This window comes from Gobius niger (genome assembly GCF_951799975.1).
Source record: "Gobius niger genome assembly, chromosome: 13".
Taxonomy (NCBI): domain Eukaryota; kingdom Metazoa; phylum Chordata; class Actinopteri; order Gobiiformes; family Gobiidae; genus Gobius; species Gobius niger.
In genome coordinates, this window is record NC_136864.1 from 22,923,689 (window position 1) to 22,943,216 (window position 19,528).

The window sequence follows — 19,528 nt, forward strand, 5'->3', positions numbered from 1 at the left end:
TTTTTAACCATTATGATAGTAAGGTTAAACCACCACAAGAGGGCGACACACGGCCCTTTCTGAAACCAATCCCTCCTCCCTTCTCCTACACGCTTGAAGAATCCTATCTCAAAAACGATGACAGTACAAATGAAGTGCTTCGCAAATGATTGGCATACTTTTTATTGGCCCATAATTGCATTTTCAGGGAGGCAGCTTCACGGAGGTCGTGTTGCTGCGAGTGTTTGGGCGCTCTTTGGAAAGTGAAACCAAAAGCTCATGGCTGACAGGTATCTGCATTATTTGTTTACTTCAGGCACTACGACTTTGTTTTGTATTGTCCAGGGGCAGGGGTACATTTTATCATTAAGAAGATTGTGAAAATAGAAGAGCATCTGTATTTGGTACACGAATTTAAATATAATATAATATAATAGTGTTTTGTCTGAGGTTTTAGTTTGAATAATATGTTCAGTCATTTAACTAGAAAAAAAAAATAGAAATTGGGCTCTTGACAAAAAAAATATATTTTTCAGCTTTTAAACATTATGACACTGATATCAAACCACCACAAGAGGGCGACCTAATGCTATGTCATTTGAACATCTCAATTCTCCAGCCTCTATCAGTGAGCTCCACACTTATGCAGCCCTGTCGTGTGTTCCTCTATCTTGCTTGTACATTTCCCATGACCATATCATCGCCTCCGCTTTTCTTGTACTTTTTCCTCACACAGACCACACTGACAACAGTGATCACCAGCATGGCCCCCAGCACTCCCAGAGAGGAGGCCAGGGCCAGCGTGGTCTTCTCACTCTGAGTCCCTTTGTACTGGCAGCTGTTCCCGTAGTACCACCAGTCATCACCCACTGCACACCTGCACACAACCAGGAAACAACAGCAACTTAGGAACAACAAGTGAAGAAAAGTTAATACACTGCAAAAAGTACCCTCCTAAAAACAAGGGGAAAAAATCTTAAAATAAGGCATTTTGTCTGCGTGGTCACCTTTGCTTCACAGCATGACTTCAGATCAACAATGGCGGGTTATGTTAAACATTCGGCATTCAAGGCCTGTTTAATATAGATCATGGTCTAAAACGTTACAGGGACTTGTTATTTCTTTGTGTATTTCAATGTTCTTTCATTTTAGGAGCAAAAGTGTGTGGTGTAGGGAACAACTGCTATATCTTGTTTGAAAATAATCACATTGATTAATATTTTTATCATAGCGGTGGTGTGAAGAAATTCTACCAATGGGGTAAGCATTTTTTATTTTTTTTGAATATTTTTCTTATCATAAAACAAGAAAGAAACACTAAATTTAAGCAAATAAATAGCTAGAATTATAGCTAGCTTATTTAGTGAAAAATTTGGGGGTATTTTACTTAAATGTTGCTTGATTTTGACCTTCGAGCTGTGAAGCTCTGTGCTACCGTGCCTCCCACTTTAAAGAATGGAATGTATTATCTATCTGTGAGAACAGTTCTTAAATTAAGAGTTGTCGTGATCTTATTTTTTCTTAAAATAAGAAAAAATATTCTTTGTCCAATGCTGAAGAAGATTCAAAAAGTTGTTCTTTCTTGTTACAAGAAAAATTAGCATGTTTTTTAGCAAATATATCTGAACAAGAAATGGCTAGATTTTATTTCCTAAAATAAGATTTTTTTTCTCAAGAAAACTTTGCTAGGCAAGACATTTTTACTTCTTAGGGGAAAAATAAGAACTTATTTCTTAAAGTAAGACATTTTTTACTTCCTTAGAATCCACTTTTTGCAGTGTATAGCCTTGTATTGTTTTTATTTGTTTTATCTTGCTTGTATCTTGTATCTCTTCTGCACCCCACCCCTCAGATATAACCAACAGACCAAATGCAGTTTGCTAATCTAGATATGATTGGAAAGCTCTAACTGATGCCGTATGAACCACATGCGGAATCAGTGCAGTAAATCGCCTGTGGCCCATGTCGAGCTGTCTCAATTATTTAACCACTTTTCATGTTTCAAAAGAATCAAAGATGTATCGCAGATTAATGCAGCATTACGATTCTCAGCTGGAGTTACCTGCACTCTGCCGCGCCCTTCTCAATCACGCACACGCCCTGGTTCTGACACTGCAGGGTGCCGCACAGGTCCGGCGTGATGGTCACGGGGGGTTCCTGGGTGGTCGCGGGAGGTTTCGGGGTGGTTGATGGAACGGGCTGGGACACGGTCAAATGAGACACATCTGGAGGAACAGACATCATTGTATTCTTTATTAACATTCAGTTCATGCCGTTTGCATACTTTGATCAAGCGTGGATGTTAAAATGTCACAATAACCTCTGAGAGAATAATGAAAACCTCTATTTACTTATGCCACTTTGCACTTTACACATTTTTTTTTTTCAGTTCTTTATATATACAGTCTATGGATCTTCCTGTAAGTTAAGAACTACCATTCACCGCTTTCATTCATGTCAACAACAATGAACTCAAAAGGGAATCTGCACTTTCCACAACCTTGAAACTTCAATATAAACTTGCTTCTTCCCTTAAAACCTTAAAATGTATGAACTTTCTGGCTTATTATCGTCAGCTGAGGCAGTTGGCTTGAACTTTTTCGATAGCTGTGGGCCAGGGGTGAGCTTACCACCATCAGCATGGAGTGATTGGATTATGGTCAGCTATAGGGCTGCAACACCTAATTGATTAATCGACAACTAATCGATTAATTGTTTTCTAGTAAACACAGACTCAAATGACATGAAAATGTAGTATTTTTCAATGAAAACCTACTTTGTTTTTAAAGTTAGGGTCTGTAGCGTTTTGTATGAAGCCCCTAAAGTTCCCTAAAGGGGGAAAAGAAGGTTAAAAAAAATATATATATTATTATATTTTTGGTTGCGGGACTGAATGGAAAAAATATATATCTATATTTTGTTTGTTTGTTTGTTTGTTTATTGTATGACACACAAAATGCGTCAGAACAAGAGCACTGACATTGCATGGCTGGACCCAGTGAAGGCAGAGCAGCTCACTATCTTATACATTCATCTAGGGCCCAACTTTTTTGATATCAGGCAGATACTGTATCTCCGGAGCCGAAAATGATAGAAAGATCGCGTTTTTGGAAAGAGCTCAGTCAGAGCTTTGAAAAGGGCCCTTCCCTCAAATTCTTAGGCCTCAGGGGAGCAAAACGAAAAAAGAATAAATAAATGAATGACAGGAAGAAAAAAAAAATCATTCAACCAACTTTAGGGGCTCCGTAGTTTTGTATATTGACAATTTCATAAACATCTGTCTGTGTCTCATCCAATCAGAAGCAGAATTAGCGTCAAGAGCCTCCAACAAAGATTCACTTTAAGTTTACTCCATCGACATGTCCTCAAGCGATGCCACTTTAGCTTTTTGTGAAAAAACAAAAATACAATTTTCATACACCATTCACAGCCAAGCCAATAATTGGTAGATCAATCGATTGCCAAATAATCGTTAGCTACAGCCCTAGTCAGCTATTACAGTGCTGATAGAAAGGAATGCTATTGACAATTTCAGACTATACTAAAATATTTCAAACACCTACTAATCTATTTATAAGACAAGATAAGATAAGATGGTACTTTATTGATCTCACAGATGGAGAAATTGCATTCGATGAGAGAGCATCCGGCAGCAGCACCCATTCAGTGCGCACCACTCTTTTTTTTCTTTGGTGAAAGATCGTTGTGTCGCGGCCGCCATCTTCACTGTTTTGGTCACAGGAGAAGCACTGGTTGATGGGAAATCCGTAGACGATGACCACGGCGGTGGAGCTCTTGCGCTTGGCCACGATGTTCTTGGCCACACAGGTGTAGTTGGTTGTGTTGGACAGACGCGCCTGCTTGATGATCAGGTTGTGGTCCACGGTGATGTAGAAGTTCCTGTCCTCGGCCGGGTCGATGATCTCGATGTCCTTCAGCCACTCCACCCGCATGACCTTTGAGGATGGAGAAACTGTAGCTGCCCTCTGTCTCCTCTGATCATCTGAAACGGGGCACCGCCTCCTGGGCTTGTCCCCGTCTCAGAGCGTGGTGTCCTGCACTGGTCAGCTCCACCTCGTCCTTCCTCTTCCTCCTGCACAGCTCCCTCCACAGTCTATCACCATCTCCTCGTTGGTCCCTTTTGTTGTTTCCTGTAGCTCCTCTTGTGACGCCTCCTCCGTGCTGCAGGTGTGGGGGCTCTTGGTGCCTCTTCACTGTTGTTTACCTTCAAAAAGCTGCTTTCTTCAGGACCATTTTGGACTCTCAAAGTAAACAAATCCACCAAACCTCCACAAAAACACGGTAAAGACGTACAAAAGTATCCAGAAAAACAACGTGGTTCGCTGAAAAAGGCAAACAATTCACTGAAACAAGCAAACAATTCAGCTGCATCAGGAGAGAGGGAGGTCACTTCCTGTTTTCACCCTGTTTTATCCCTCGTGGCTTTGGCATATTTGGGCTGTCGATGTAAGTAATGAAGATGAATACCTTCCATGGTGAGCAGAAAGATGGCGTCCCCTCCCTTGATGAAGTCCCTGCTCTTGGCGCGAAGGTGGGTCAGGTACACTGCGGTCCCCAGGCCTGGCCCGCGGAAATACTTGGTTCCATCTGTGTCCGTCACCTCACTGCCCACGATGCGAGGGTCATCCCAGTAAAACTCTCCAGAATCTGGGGAGAAACGGACGTTAAACAGCTCTCAATTCACCTATCATTTCAGCAAGGAAATGCCTTTATTGTTGTTTAATATTAGCATTTCAAATTGAGCAATTTCACAGTTTCATGACAAAGATTGACTGCCTGGCTACATCTCAAAGTAGTCGGCTTAGAAAACAACCGTAGCCATGTATTTTCTTGTTTCTTCTGTGTTTCTTGCCCCCTACTGTTCTACAGAGTTTCACCTGTCTTCTTGCTGGGGTCCGTGGTGACGCTCCTCTGATTGGACATCCGCTTCTGTATATGCGGGTTCTGGTCCATAAGCATCATGGTGATCTGTTTCCATGGACACGGCCATGTTTGTCCTGTGTCCCCCTCTCGCGCCACCAGGTTAGCGTACGCCGACAGCTGGCCCGGATAATCCGTTCTCCCACTGGGGTACAACTTCATCTGAAAAGAGTAGCCCTCCTGAGAAGTGAATGGCGGGCTGTAGATTGCCTCATTTTCTGGGGTGGTGTCCATGACGTTGCTGAAATTCTTGACTCTCCAAACAAACTCAGGGCAGGTGGTTTCGGAGAGGTTTATGTCGTCCAGCGACATCCCGCCTGGCACGGTCCCGGAGCTCTCTTTGGCGCCTTGGAAAACCACGCGGAATTTTGTCTTGACGTCCAGACTTACATGGTGCAGCTGCCAAAGATCTTCTGGTGCCCCTGTGGACATGAGAGACAATAGTTAGCTGAGAGATCACAGGTCACTGCCCAATGTCCAAACCTCAGTATTTAGTAGTTGGCCTTACGGTACGGTATTAGAAAAATGCTACTGTGCTTTTCCCAACACTCAAACTCACTTCATATTTTCATGCACACTTGGAGGTGGATTTCTTTCTTCTACAGTGTTAGCTGGGCCGGGACAGACTGACTTAAGCGCTGCTATCAATCACTGGCAGGGGAGAAGCCAAAGTATTTACTCAAGTAATATTCGGCATTGAGAGTGTTTGCTGGGCCATGCAGCAGGCAGAAGGTTCCCATCAAGAGCAACAGCTACAGCTAGCTCCGATCGATCATATGAAAACAAGAAATATGCACCAATAAAGCCAATGAAATCATCAGCTTCGTATAAGCAGCCATTAAAAGGACTGCATACTGAGTTGTGCATGTTGAATTTATAATTTATAACACTCGGGGAGACCCTGATGAAGGGTTTATTGTTGAATAAACGGAGGACATTGCAGGATGAGTTATCTCCCAAACCGTGTTGAATTTCTATTTTGATCAATAAGATTTCCTCTGGCTGTAGTCACTATGAACTGAAAACGAAATTAGTTTATTTTAACATTGAAAACAGCATGGCAAAAAAATTGTTTTTTTTCTCCCACAGCAAGGCTTAAAAAGCCGCCCAAACTGGTTACTCTGCTGCAGACCTAGTTTATCACGTGGATCCCCAAAGTGAGGTCAGCCCATTTGTCTGACGCCCCATTAGTCCGAAAATGTCCCATTGAAATATAAAATTAGGTTTAGGCAAGAGTCCACTGACCTTAAGGTTAGGGCCAGTGGTTGTATATGGCTCTCTAATCCACAACACAGATGGGTTAGAGAGATGTGGACTAATCTGCTCAGTGGTACATTTTCAGACAAATGGCATGGCACCCCTAAAAGTGACTAGAGTCACAGCATAAATGCGAGGATACATAGTTTCACAATTTTTAAAAGTACAGTGTGTTTTAAGAATTAATTGTAAGCTAGGTCTTTGTTTGTTTTGGAAATGTGCAATTTATATGGACAATGTATCAAAACCTGGTGAAAACAAATACAATTTATAGGTAGTTCTGCAAATATCGAGTTGTCAGCAAATGTACAGTAACAGTTTATACATTTATGAGGAAAACTTGTTTTAAAAGTGAATTGTTGGCCTGACTAGCTAAGCTAATGTTAGCTAGTTTGAGGTTGTAAACTGATCAGACAGTTCATTTGATGATTTCTTCAAAATGTCATGGGGGCGACAGTGGCACAAACGGTAGAGCAGGTCGTCTCACGATTGGAAGGTCGGGGGTTTGAATCCTGGCTCCTGCAGGTGCAGACTGTCGTTCTGTCCTTGGGCAAGACACGTCACCCAATGCCTATGTGTGAGTGGTTGGTGGTGGTCGGAGGGACCGTTGGTGCAGATGTGAGCAGCCTGGCTTCTGTCAGTCTATCCCAGGGGAAACTGTGGCTACAAATGTAGCTTACCACCATCAGCATGGAGTGAATGAGCCCCTCCCTTTCATGGGAAGTGCTTTGGGTGTGACTTGTGTCATATGAAAAGCGCTATATAAATAAGATTCCCTTCCCCTTCCCTTCCCCTGAATAAAACATACACAATTAAGAATAAAGGGCCCAAACTAACACATTATCTAATGGGGCTGGATCACAATACTTTTTGCTCCAAGTATCGATACTTCATCAAGTGTGTCATGTGTTTGGAAGCATTTTTATTATGCACTCCTTTGTTTTCCAGTAACAACACTTTGTTACATTTTGTGTTCACAAGATTGTCCACTTCAGAGACAGTTCCTACAGTGTCCAGCTTTGGACATGTGAATTTTTTTACAATAAAAACAAAACCTAATCAGAAGGATCGAAAGCCAGTTTAATTGGACTAAAATTGCAAGTTGAAAAGTACAAATCAGATCTGACTCTGACCTGTTTTGTGTGTGTATTGGAGACACCTTCTGGCTGCTGTTTGAGAACCCTGTTGCTGTGGTCATAACCTTCGGTGTTGGGGGTGCGTTTGGGGTCGACTGCTTATTTTATCAACTGAACCACATTTCCATGGTTCGGTTGATAGAAGTACTGGTTTGTTATTGCGCAACGAACAACAAACTTCATCTTTGGCTTCGAACTTTGAATAGTTTGACCAGTTTTATTTTTAGGTCCTGGTTCTGTGGCGCCCTTGGCATACAAAAGTATTTCCTCTTTTAGCTTTGCTGTTAAATTTAACTTTTTATAAATTAAATTTTTACTTGTTTATGCTTCATGTAGCTAACCATCAATGTGTTTTTTTCTTCATTAGGCATTTTTTGGCTAGTGCGTCTTATACTCAGGAGAGACTTATAGTCCGGAAAATATGGTAGTCAAAAAACCCTGCTCCTGCTGGCCGGAAATTGCGATCGGCTTAGATTTACTTTTGCTGTCACATAGACTGAGACAAGACTAATTTGACTGTGTTTCTCTAAAAAAATATTTGAAGTGGACGTTACATGTTAACATAATGGGCATTACCAGTGTTGAAAACCCATCATGTCAACTACACTCAAAATGGCAAACCATGGCCAAGATGTTTTTCATCATTTTTCTGATTTGAAGTTCATGTAGCTTTGGTTAGGGTTTTGACATCACGACTTCACCACGTAAAATCTGTAAATTGAAATACTTTCCATCTATTGCTTTAGTTTGAACTTTGATGTGGTGGTGACATCATGACTTGACCACGTAAAATCTGTAAATTGAAATACTTTCCATCTATTGCTGTAGTTTGAACTTTGATGTGGTGGTGACATCACGACTTGACTACGCAGAATCTGTAAATTGAAATACTTACCCTCTATTGTTGTGATGAATCGAAGTGCTCCGTCGGGGTGCGCTTTGTCGTACTCTCTGACCCAGATCTTCAGCGTGTCCTTGGCCCCTGCGCTGTTGTAATAGAAGAACTGCAGACACTGGAATCCTCGCGTGGGATACAGCATCCGACTCTCCAGCAGAGCGGTGTCTCCAGTGTTGGCAGAAGCCGTGTCAAAGTGCATGAAATAGCCCGAACCTAAACAACAACAGCCAATTAACAGATGAACATTGATGAGCTCTATCCACTGTCAAAAGAATGCAAGAATGTTCAAAATCAAACTAGAATAGAGAAAACTAAGTCCTGTCTTTAACATTTTTCAGACAAAACCTTGGTACATATAAGATTCCGAGTTACTTTTTTTTTTTTCCTCTTTGAATGGACTGTCTCTTAAGATGATTTTCTTTACTCAAACACACAAGGTTGAGGCGGGAACAAAGAGGATAGTGGCTGGTGACCTTCAGTGGCTGGAAGATGACTCACAAACATCTATGCAATCGCTTGTTTGAAAAATGTTTGTATCTATTATTATCTTATTTATGTATGTAAAAACACTATATGTGTCTACTTTGTTGGTGAAATGTCACCAACAAAGTAGACACATATAGTGTGTTTACATTTGCTGGAGTAACCTGGTTAATAGGCATGTCCTGGTTATGACAATATTCTGGATATGATGTTAACATGCGTCCGAGAAACCAGGACACTCATGTCCCTGTTTACATGAGCAACTACAGTATCCTGGATATTTAGGCTCCAGAAAGGGGCGGAGCTAATGACAAATAATGTAAGGAACTAAATACTGTAGCACTATTGCTTACACATGGCTTTTTCTGACATTTCTCTTGCACAGGGACAAGAACTATCCAAAGAAGCACTTAAACAGTAGAGTTCTTTCCCAGCTACAGTGACAGATGTGATTTGAAATACCACAGAGCAAATAAGTAGTTGTTTTTTATGGTTGCTTTAATGTTTTGTTGAAAACACAAAGTTTTAAAAGCCCAGGTACCAAATAAAGTGGCTGTGGTAAAATGTTTGCTACTGCCGTGTCTGTTTCAAAAGTTCGCACCTGCTCAGTACATCAGCAATGGTGAAAAACACAGTTTCCAGGATACTGGACCATGTAAACACAGTATCCTGGAAACTGTGGGAATATCCCAGTGAGAATATCCTAGTTTCTAATAACCCAGATATCGGCTTATCCAGGAAACTGAAACCAGGATTCACATAAACCAGACAAATCCAGGACACTTGAAATCCCAGTTAATAACCAGGATACTTGAGTGCATGTAAACGCACTCACAGAAGCTGGAGAACTACATGTTGCCTTTTTCTGTAACTACATTTTAGATATGAGTGTACTTGCCTGTACATTTGCCAAAGTTGGAGTAGTCAGTGAGGGGGCCCCCTGCAGCAGTGGAGACTCGGCTCCAGTCGGCGTTATCTCCTGCTCCTTGGACCATTCCACAGATATTCTCACGTTCAAAGTCACAAGAGTCCAGGAACGTTGATGCCTTTGCTGTTTCCATAAAAACACGACATGGAGACTTTGAACTGCCATAAAGCAATAATCACTCAACACAGTTTTTCCAGTTCAGAAAAACAAGTAACAACAATTAACATTTCTTTTTTTATATATTTGATGAGTCAATGACCTGGGGTACTAGAATAAGGGGCCTATTGAATTTCCTAAAAGAGATCTATTTTATAATAATATAAATACTGCCTAATTATTTTAAAACCAACGCATTCTTTTTTTATATCGTACTTGCACCTTGAACCGAACCGTTACACCCTAATTTGTCACATTGAAATGTAAACAACATGACAATATTTCCTTAAACAATTTCGTTTTGTTATTGTTACTCCAAAGTTCCGAAGCCTCGCGTCGACTCACAGCAGTTGTAGAGGCGGCTGAGCTTGAGCAGGTCGCTGTCGCTGAACTCCATGCGCTGGCCGATCACGTCGCTGAAGGCGGGGATTTTGGTGACGATGGTGGGCTCGCTGCCGTTCTGGAAGGCGGTCTTGCTGTAGTGCATCATGGAGCCGTAGTCGTAAGGGACGCCCAAAGAGCTGGAGGTGGTGTCATCATACGTGTTGAAGTTGTGCTCTTTACCTGCAATTGCAAAGAAAAGGAATATGCAAAGGGATAATAGCAATACTTCTTTCTATATGTTTTGAAAGACAACACAGGATCTTCTCATCTTCTGGAACGTTTTGTTAATATCGATCATCATTTCTAGATTTTGTCAAGTGTATGGATGATGCAGTGGGACAGTGGATCACAGTTATATCCAGGAAGTTTGCATATTTGAATCTTGTTACAAAAGCGCCCTGATTCTACGCCGTGCTCGGTCACTCATCAGCCTTGTGTGAAGAATACAATTTTCAAGGCCTTCTCAACAACGTAAGCCTCAGTCGCTGTGAATGAACACGGACCTGGAACAATACACGCTCTTGAAAATCCGCTGTTGAAAGTCTCTGTAAGAGTTTTAATTTTCAAAAACTGAAAACACAGCGCCAAGGAAAAAGATGACGCAGAACACAACCCCGTGAACCAACCATGTGGATGATAATTGGTAAAGTCAATTTGATTTAGTTTATAGACCACCACACTACTGTTAATTATTAACCAACAACCACTGTTATAGCCTGGATATCAAAGCCCTTTGTACATCAATTACCGTGAAATATTGATAACTTTGATACCACTATTCAGAGGGCATTGCATTTACGATTGTTTATTCATTTTTTATTGCTGATTTATTCCACAGATAATTGGGGAACATTAACTGTGGACAACACGTTTCCATAACAATAAAATTTTACATGTAACTTTGATTTTCAGCTTGGAAACACGCTAAAAACACACAGCTGTGGTTTCTCTTTATTACTTTGTACAAAAACAAATGAATTATTTCTGACTAAACTAAAAAGAAAACAAACTAGCAGACAATGTTGTACATGCACTGTCATTTGAATTGGGATTTTAGCCTATAGTCCCCTGCAGGGTCCTTCCCCTGACTCCATAGTCTCTACAAACGTGACAGTTTTCCATACAAATTAAGCCTAGGTGTTAATTCAACCTGGGAGACGATTTTCAGCATCACATACCTCCAGCCAATGATCGCTTCCGAGAGGGCCACACCTCCACCTCAACCATCAGTGTAAAAGCTGCACCTCCATAGCAGCCAATCCTCGCCCTCGGTCCCGCTTTTAAGCCCCAACAATCATGGTTCGCTCGCTTCCCAGCTGTGCTGCGACCCGCCTCCACCCCATCTCCGCCTCTTCCATCCACGGCTTCTGCCTGCTGCAGCTTCACGGGTCTTCCATACCACCACCAGTGTCAAGGCTCCGCGAAGACGTCCCTAACTACAAGCTGTTAATCCATACTGACTTTCATACATCGATGTTACCGCCGGGGTCTGATCGCCAAAACTAATATACATGTCAAAAAATCTTCCCAATCACTGCTTTTGTCTGTTTGAGTCTATCCAGGTTGAAATCTATCAGTGCAAACGTCTTAAAAACAACTACTACTATAAAGCCTACTATTTTTAACCTACCCTCTGAAATGCGATCCCACATGATCTGCACGTAGTCGTCCCGGTCTGCCCTGGACTGCTCATGCCAGAATCCCAGCGCATGGAGAAACTCGTGCTCTATGGTCGCGATGCGGTCACAGTTCGTTCCAATGGATAGCCTCTGCTTCCCCACGTGCCGGTTACCCACGGACGAGAAACAGCTTGGAACAAAAGGAAGACAGATACAAACAAACAAACAAAAAAACAAACAGTGTTCGGTTCAAACATGCAATACCCCAAGGCCTTCCATAGTCAGAAAATACTGTATTTTTCTCCTCACATACCCGCTTCCTTTAAAAATGGATATGTAATTCTCTTCACCACTCCAAGGTTTAAAGTCAATACACGTCTTAAGGCGGTACTGTTCGAAGGCCTTCAAAATAACACCTTTGGCATTGATCTCTGCAGAAGGCACGACACAATACAACCTTTATAACTCATTCACGACTTGTTTTGAAATAAATTGTTCAACATGTTCAGCTTCTGTTTACCCAAGTCATCTTCCATGTAGTAGGGAACCGTCTTGGGCCACCTATACTGTTCTCCTATGATGGAGTTTCGAGTTTGCCTCTGTGGTAATCGATAAAAGCAGTATTTAACATTGTGTGGGTCTATTGTGCGATCAGACAGTTGGGTTAAGTCATAGAAGTAGCACTACCTCATCCAGCACAATGTCTCCTTCGACCAGATCCAGCCCGGCCTCTGCAGAGGGAAGAGATCAGCCATTGACCGTCATCCATTACAGCACAGAACGTTACGACACGTGCAATAAAAGGAGAGCTGTACCTTCATTGATGTCGAATATGTCAAGGTCTCGTCCTCCGTCCACATCGTAGTCTGTAATTGTTGTTCAACACAGGTTCATAATACGTACTGTACTGTATATAGGTGTGAAGAAGAAGTAATGCCATGACTCACAACTGATCAAAACATTTCGCATCGGTTGTCCATTTATTGACAGCTTTTACAGGCTTGTAAAGTTTTGTCCAGCACTTTCACTCGTTTAGTTTTTTTCTTTTTTTTTTATAGTATTTGATATGTTGCTTCAGTTAAAACATCAGCTTCTTCAATGTTTTCTTCTTAAAGGCCCTATACTCGACTTTTTTTTTTTAAAGGGGAAGTGTGCTTTAAAGGCGAGACACTGCAGGTGAATAGGGAAAGAATGTATATTTACAGATATCAATTTGAAACTTTTGCTGTCGATCACTGACATAAATGTGAGAAAAAAATACATTGCAAGTTTTCTGTCATTTTATCTTTTCATATAAGAACAAGGTGTTTTTAAAAATGCCCCAAATTTCCCATCTTTTCGGCGACAAAATCTGAATAATGGATAGAGCTACATTCAAATTTATGGTTTCATTTTATTGATGAATGAGTTACCTAGACTTTTTCAGAGGGGATTTTGGATTTCTTGTTTAGTTTTAAAATAAGCTGTTTTTTTAGTGGAAAAATTTGTAAAAAAAAATAATTATCGCCTTATTTTTTGACATTCAAAACTCAATAAATGGGGCTAGGGATTAAAAAATAAAAAAAAATCTTCCAAATATTGTTCAGTCCAAGGCTGGAAAATTTGAAGTCTTTATGTCCTGCTGACGTGGACATAGTGTTGCCACAATGACGGAAAAATGTGTTTGGAGAAAAAAGCCCTTGAAATTGCATTGTCCCATATAAATCTATACTCTACATTGAATCAGCGCAATATTTAAACATGTTATTGTGAAGATTACGCATATTTTCTGTTTCCGGGTGAAAGCTTATATGTTCAGAGACCAATTTGGCCCAAAAAATGTTTGTTTTGCCTGTAGTATCTCCCCTTAAATAGTTTATTGTGGTTCTATAACTTAGGGATTTTTAAGACGTCAGTGTTTCACTATAGGATCAGAGTGACGTTACTAAGTCACTGCAAAACTCACCATGAATAAAAAAGCTTTACAATTAAATGCTTTTACAATATGTTGGACAAATAAAAAAAGTTTCCCAGCACTGGATGACACGGGTATAGCGTTTTCTTACCTTCAATGACTCGTGTAGGCTGCACATCAGAATGAACATAGTGTTAGTCCACAATAGATTATAAATTAAGCAAAGTATCACACAGACTCACCAAGCTAACTGAAGTTACACAAAAGTAGCACAACACCAATAAATACGCAGCTTCCCCTCGTGCCATTGCCCCCATAGCTCCTGATGTCCTGGCTTATACTGGGCCCTCAGTGAATACCAGCAGAGAAACGCACAAGGTTGAAAGAAAATAAAAGGTGTCAACAACACCTGTCAATCATTCACAAAGCTGTAAAACTTATACAGCCGGCGGTTGTTGCTTGTCTTTTGATTTGGCATTGCGCACAAGCAGATATAAGTGCGGTTCACGAATATCTAATATTTAACTTGACCCGGAGTGTCTCTCAACTTTGCTTTGCAGATTTAAAATTGGTGCTAGTTGACAGAAGTAATTGTGGGTAAAAATTGCCCAAATGAGAGTGAAAAAAATTGAACCAAATGGTACGAAAGAGAAATGTATGTAATCTCTTGCTTTCTCTTTTCCAATTATTCTCTTTTTTTCCTATTCTGTGTTAAATACACAGAAGAGAATAGTGGTTAATGATTTCATAAGAGAAGCTAAACATGAAACCAACTTTTTGCTGCTGCTTTGGTGGTCTAAAGCTGTCAAAAACCATGCTGCTGGTCTTTTTTTTCTTTGGTATTACTGTGGTTTCAATCTTTGTAAAAATGATTACTGACGTCTTGATTTAATGAGCGGCTCATCAGGTTCCAACAGTGAACACCGGGGAGGAGAAGGAAGTGCAAGCATTTTTTAATTTTTTATTTAACCTTTATTTAACCATTCCATTGAGATTTTTTTTTTTTTTTGAAGAGGGCTTAGGGCTCGGTGCTTGGCTCTGAGGCTACATGTGACCTCCCGCTCCGATCCCCGCAGAGAACAAGCCCAAATGCCACCAGTGGTAAAACTTTTGTTAAAAGCCTAAAAGTCAATGAAAACATAAAACATACGAATCATCAAAACATTAAACATTTTTACAATTACTGGGAGAAATACTGTAGATGCCATTTATCACTAGAAATGTAATAAAATGTGGTGTAACCTCTCAACCCCCACCTTAACCGAGCACATTTTCTCCAGTTCTGTATTAAAGAAAAAGGAAAAAAAAAACTAGAAGAAAAAGTGGATGAAAAAGCTACAAAAAAGTATCAAAAAGTGAACAAAAAAGGCCAAAAAAAGCGACAGGAATGTGTCAAAAATGTGATGAAAGTGCCACAAAAAGTGAAAACAAAAAACACAAGAAAAAAGCCGCAAGAAAATCAACAAAAGCGCATCAAAAATAGTAACAAAAGCAACAAAAGAGCATTATTATTATTTTCTACTATTATTTTCTATTATTATTTTCTACTATTATTTTCTATTTATTGATAGAAATAAAGCGGGAAAAAAGTGATGACAACATGGCAACAACACAACATGCAGCTAATTTACGTTTGGATCAGTTTTGTAGGTGTTAGCTTTCAAATGAGGCGTTACACTGGCCTAATTAAGCTCTAGTCAAGAAGCTTTTAGATTTGAGTAAAGCTAAACTGGAGAAAATACGCTTGGTTAAGGCGGTGGGTAAGAGGTTAAGGATTGCTTGTTCAGTATTAAGCAGGTAATAAGCATTGGTAGTTTATAGACCATGAATAATATGCTTTTAAAGCTATTAACAAGCTGCTGATTATAATATTATCAGCATGCTAATATTAAAGAGGGGGTATTCTGCTTTTTTCAATCACATAGCCCCAGTCTATAACACACTACAATGATGACGAAACCTTCTGTTGGTCTGTAAATTAGAATTAGAATAACTGCCTTGTATAAAATCGCTCTCTCAAAATGGCTGTAGTGAATGTCTTGAAATAGGCCTCTGTCTCTTTAAGAACCTCTGACTCTTTCCGACACGCCCCCTCCACACGCTGTCTGTGGCTTCAGTGGGGAGGGGGTTCTGCTGAGGAGCAGTGGTTGGTTACTCGGCTGGTGACGAAAGGTCGGAGGCGTCTCCAGGAGGTGGAGGCGTTCCTAGGAGGACTCAGGCAAACCTATCCCTAAAATGGCCGCCATCAGAGTTTTTACAGATTACTCAAAAATACGTGAATGTGCCAAGGCAACACTACAGGCATGTTTTTTAATGAGCGAATGACATAATAACATGATGTAAAGCTTGAAAAAGTTGATTTAGCATAATACCCCCCCTTTAACCCAATCCGTAACCCTACAAAGATTACTACTGCATATTAATACTAATATAACAAGTGTCCTTTAATATAAAGCGATGCCTGAGTTGGATGTTTTACAACAGACATTGCAACATAGTAACCCAGAATGTTCCGCAGTCAGGCTTTATCATCAAAAAGTGGGAGGCACACAACCGGTTGTAATTCCTGCACCGTTCCCCTGATTTGGATGTAAACTCCCTCAAATTAAAGCTGAAAGTCTGCAGTTTAAGCACATCGTGGTTGTTTAACTTAAAAAAGATGAGAATTGAGTCGAGGTCCCAATATTCATGGACCTGACTGTATATTTTTTTCTCCAATGCAACCGAAAAATCTGTACATTCGCTCGTCTTTAACCCAAACCCAGTGCACTTTCACTGCTCAGGAATGATGTGCGGACTCAATATGCTATAAGTAACGTTTCATTTAATAACAATGTTTACACTTGTGCTACCATTTGGAATGTAACAGTTTGATGCACATGGTTTACTCCAGACCTTAATGAGGACCCGGCGGTCATGATGTGCGCTAACCTTGCCTTGCATCTTTGCTACAGTTTTGGTTGTTGTTTATTCCGAGCATTATCTCTCCTGACCAAACAAAACGAACAAAGGAAATGCCATACAATTCACTCGGAAGCGCAAGTGCTCACCTGTCATTCTTCAAGGTTGAGACGTGCCTCATCACCAATAGATGGATAAATAGTTTTTTTCCCCCTCATCAGAATCATTTGTCCTTGATTCTCGTGAAAGTGGGGCAAAGCCGGAGAAAACCATCAACCACATCAAGCCCCGCCGTCATCTCCATGCAAACTTCGCGTGCTTTGCTAGTATCATATTTGAGCCTTTAGTGATTACTTATTGATATTTCCGGGCCTTTGCTTTATATTACTTAAGAGACGGGTTTGCGGAGGAGATGGGGGTAATGAAGCTGAACTGAGGCTGTGCTGGCCCAGGTCATACCGAGTTTTCGACCTCAAATGCGTTGATATTACTGTTTCAACACACACAAGGAAACACGCACTAGATTTGTCTCCTTAAATGTTCAAGATAATATGGCACAAGAGCGTCCTACATTCTTTCACTGACAATCTTTAAAGCAAATCACCTGTTTGGTTTAGTCTCAGAGCAAATCATTTCACACACATCTTTGGTGTTGATCACAGCTGTGTTTTTGTAGGACTATATGCAGATTTTCAGATAATCTGTATGTATCTTGCTGTTTGAGCTGTTTCTCAGTCTTGTGAGATTCTATTTCGCTCTTTCATCTCTCAGAAGCCGCGTTTGACCGGGTGATTCCTGTGTTTCTCTGATCCACATGTCAGTTTGCAATGTGGACTTGACTTCACAGGCAGAACCAACAGAACCAAAAGCTACAAAAACATGGCAAAAATGCTGTGACAACGTGACAAAATATACAATCACTTTTGTAGATCTTATTGCTTTCAAATGAGGCATTACACTCTTGCTCTCCAGTCGACAAGCTTTAAGATGTGGGTAAAGCCAAACTGGAGAAAATGTGCTCGGTTCAGGCGGGGGGTGAGAGGTTAAGAAAGGCAGAGATGGTATTGGTGATCAATAAACTGCTTTTTCTTTTAAAATGTAACTGTTTATAAAGAGTTGTGTAGAAAGAGAGTGATCTATCCCAAAGAGCTGAATTATTTACCCTAAAAGAATCTTACATGGAGAGATTTTCAGAAACTCAGAGCATATCTTCAGAGTGAGTGAAGGTCTATGTTCTAAGTTTTTACATTTACTCTTTTATCTATTAGAAACACAATCTCAAGTCAACACTTGTTACAGAATCACCACATATAATACACACATACACTGCTGACCAACAAAAAAAGTAGCCCACAGATATAACTAGCTGCGCTCTACAATTGCAGTTGTTCAAGTCTAGGTTCAGCAACACTATGTGCCTAAAGAATGAGATCAGCTGACTACCTGAACATCCTGAATTACCAGGTTATTCCATCCATCCATCCATCCATCCATCCATCCATCCATCCATCCATCCATCCATCCAATCCATCCATCCATCCATTTTCTTCCACTTGTCCGTTGCCGGGTTGTGGCATTGCCCCAGCCCCTTATGGCCACCTCCTGCAGGAAGTGGGTCCACGGAAGGACGACCTCACGATTCAAACCGGGCCTGTTGGTCTCTCATAAGAGGTTTCTGAACCGCTCTTTGTCTGACCCGTCACCTAGGACCTGTTTGCCATGGGTTACCCTACCAGGGGCATGAAGCCCCCGACAGCATAGCCCCCTGGATCATTCGGGCGCTCAAACCCCTCCACCACGTTAAGGTGGCGGTTCCAGGAGGGGACCAGGTTAATCCATCAACAGATTTCTTCTTCTTCCCTGATGAGTGTATTCCAAGATGACAATGAGTAATCAGACTCACATTGTGAAACAGTGGTTCAAAGTCCGTGAGCAATAACTTTTATCTTCACCCCATTGAGAAACTTTGGGATGTGCTGGAGAAGGCTTTGCGCAGTGATCAAACTCTCCCATCATCAATACAAGATTTTGGTGACAAATGAATGCAATTCTGGATCTTTTGACATCGCAGAAGCTTATTGAAATAAATCCAGTGAATGTGCCCTAAAGCTAAAGGTGGTCCAACCTAATATTACAGTGTGACCTGTTTTTTGGCAGCTGTGTCTGTGCCTCTCATACCGTTGGAGGGTCCTAACTGCAATAGCTTGCTTTAGAAATTCTTGAGCTTCCTGAAAAAGCTTCTCTACGTCACAATTCCATTCATGCTGTTTCAAGGCGAACCTTTACAGCTCATATAAAACATTATGAAATGAAACTTAATACATTCACACATTGGGGCCGGGTTCAAACCTGAAATTTGAAATGAACAAAAAAGGTCAAAAACACTAAAACTACACACTTTGCAAACGACAGAACTTGACTTTCAACACTAAGCATTTTGTCAAACATCAGCTTTAGTTTTCGAGGTCACGTCATTATTATATGTACAAAGCTCCAATATAAAAATGTCATTTGAGTACTGTATGTGGGTGTATGGGCTATAAGGGCACTTAAATGTATAGGTGCTCTCAGGGGTCAATCTCTGATCAACAAAAGCGTCCCATGCCAACACTCTGTCACGGTTATTTTGCCCGCACACGGAAAGAGCAAGGAAGAATGAAATAGATTGCGTGTTTGTATGTAGAGACATGACTAGAATAGGATACAGATGTCAGCAGTGATTTTCCCCTTCAAACCTTTTTCCACTATAATGCTGCCAGTTTGACCAGGACTGTTTCTGCTTCTTTCTATCTCTCTGCGTTTTATTGCTCAAACAAATGAATGAACAGAACAGGCCCCATTTGTAAGCACAAGCAGGGGTAGGAACGGCTACTTGTAGGCTGCGCCATCGTGCCTTGTGCTTCACAACAAGATGGTCCCGGCTTCAATCCCCACCACTTAAAACATGTACAA

At 40.9% G+C, this 19,528-nt stretch overlaps 1 protein-coding gene across 1 annotated transcript; it reads right to left on the bottom strand.

Annotated features, from left to right (window-relative positions):
• Positions 1–567: 567 nt before the first annotated feature.
• On the bottom strand, positions 568–19,464 carry mep1bb (meprin A subunit beta b; the record flags this gene model as incomplete). The annotated part of the gene is made up of 13 exons (XM_079568781.1): positions 568–856; positions 2,042–2,204; positions 4,468–4,647; positions 4,878–5,342; positions 8,209–8,424; positions 9,593–9,745; positions 10,124–10,342; positions 11,793–11,971; positions 12,095–12,212; positions 12,302–12,380; positions 12,469–12,512; positions 12,597–12,647; positions 19,449–19,464. The coding sequence occupies 13 exons, from the start codon at positions 19,462–19,464 to the stop codon at positions 646–648; spliced, it is 2,094 nt and encodes a 697-aa protein (XP_079424907.1). The 3' UTR covers positions 568–645.
• Positions 19,465–19,528: the final 64 nt, after the last annotated feature.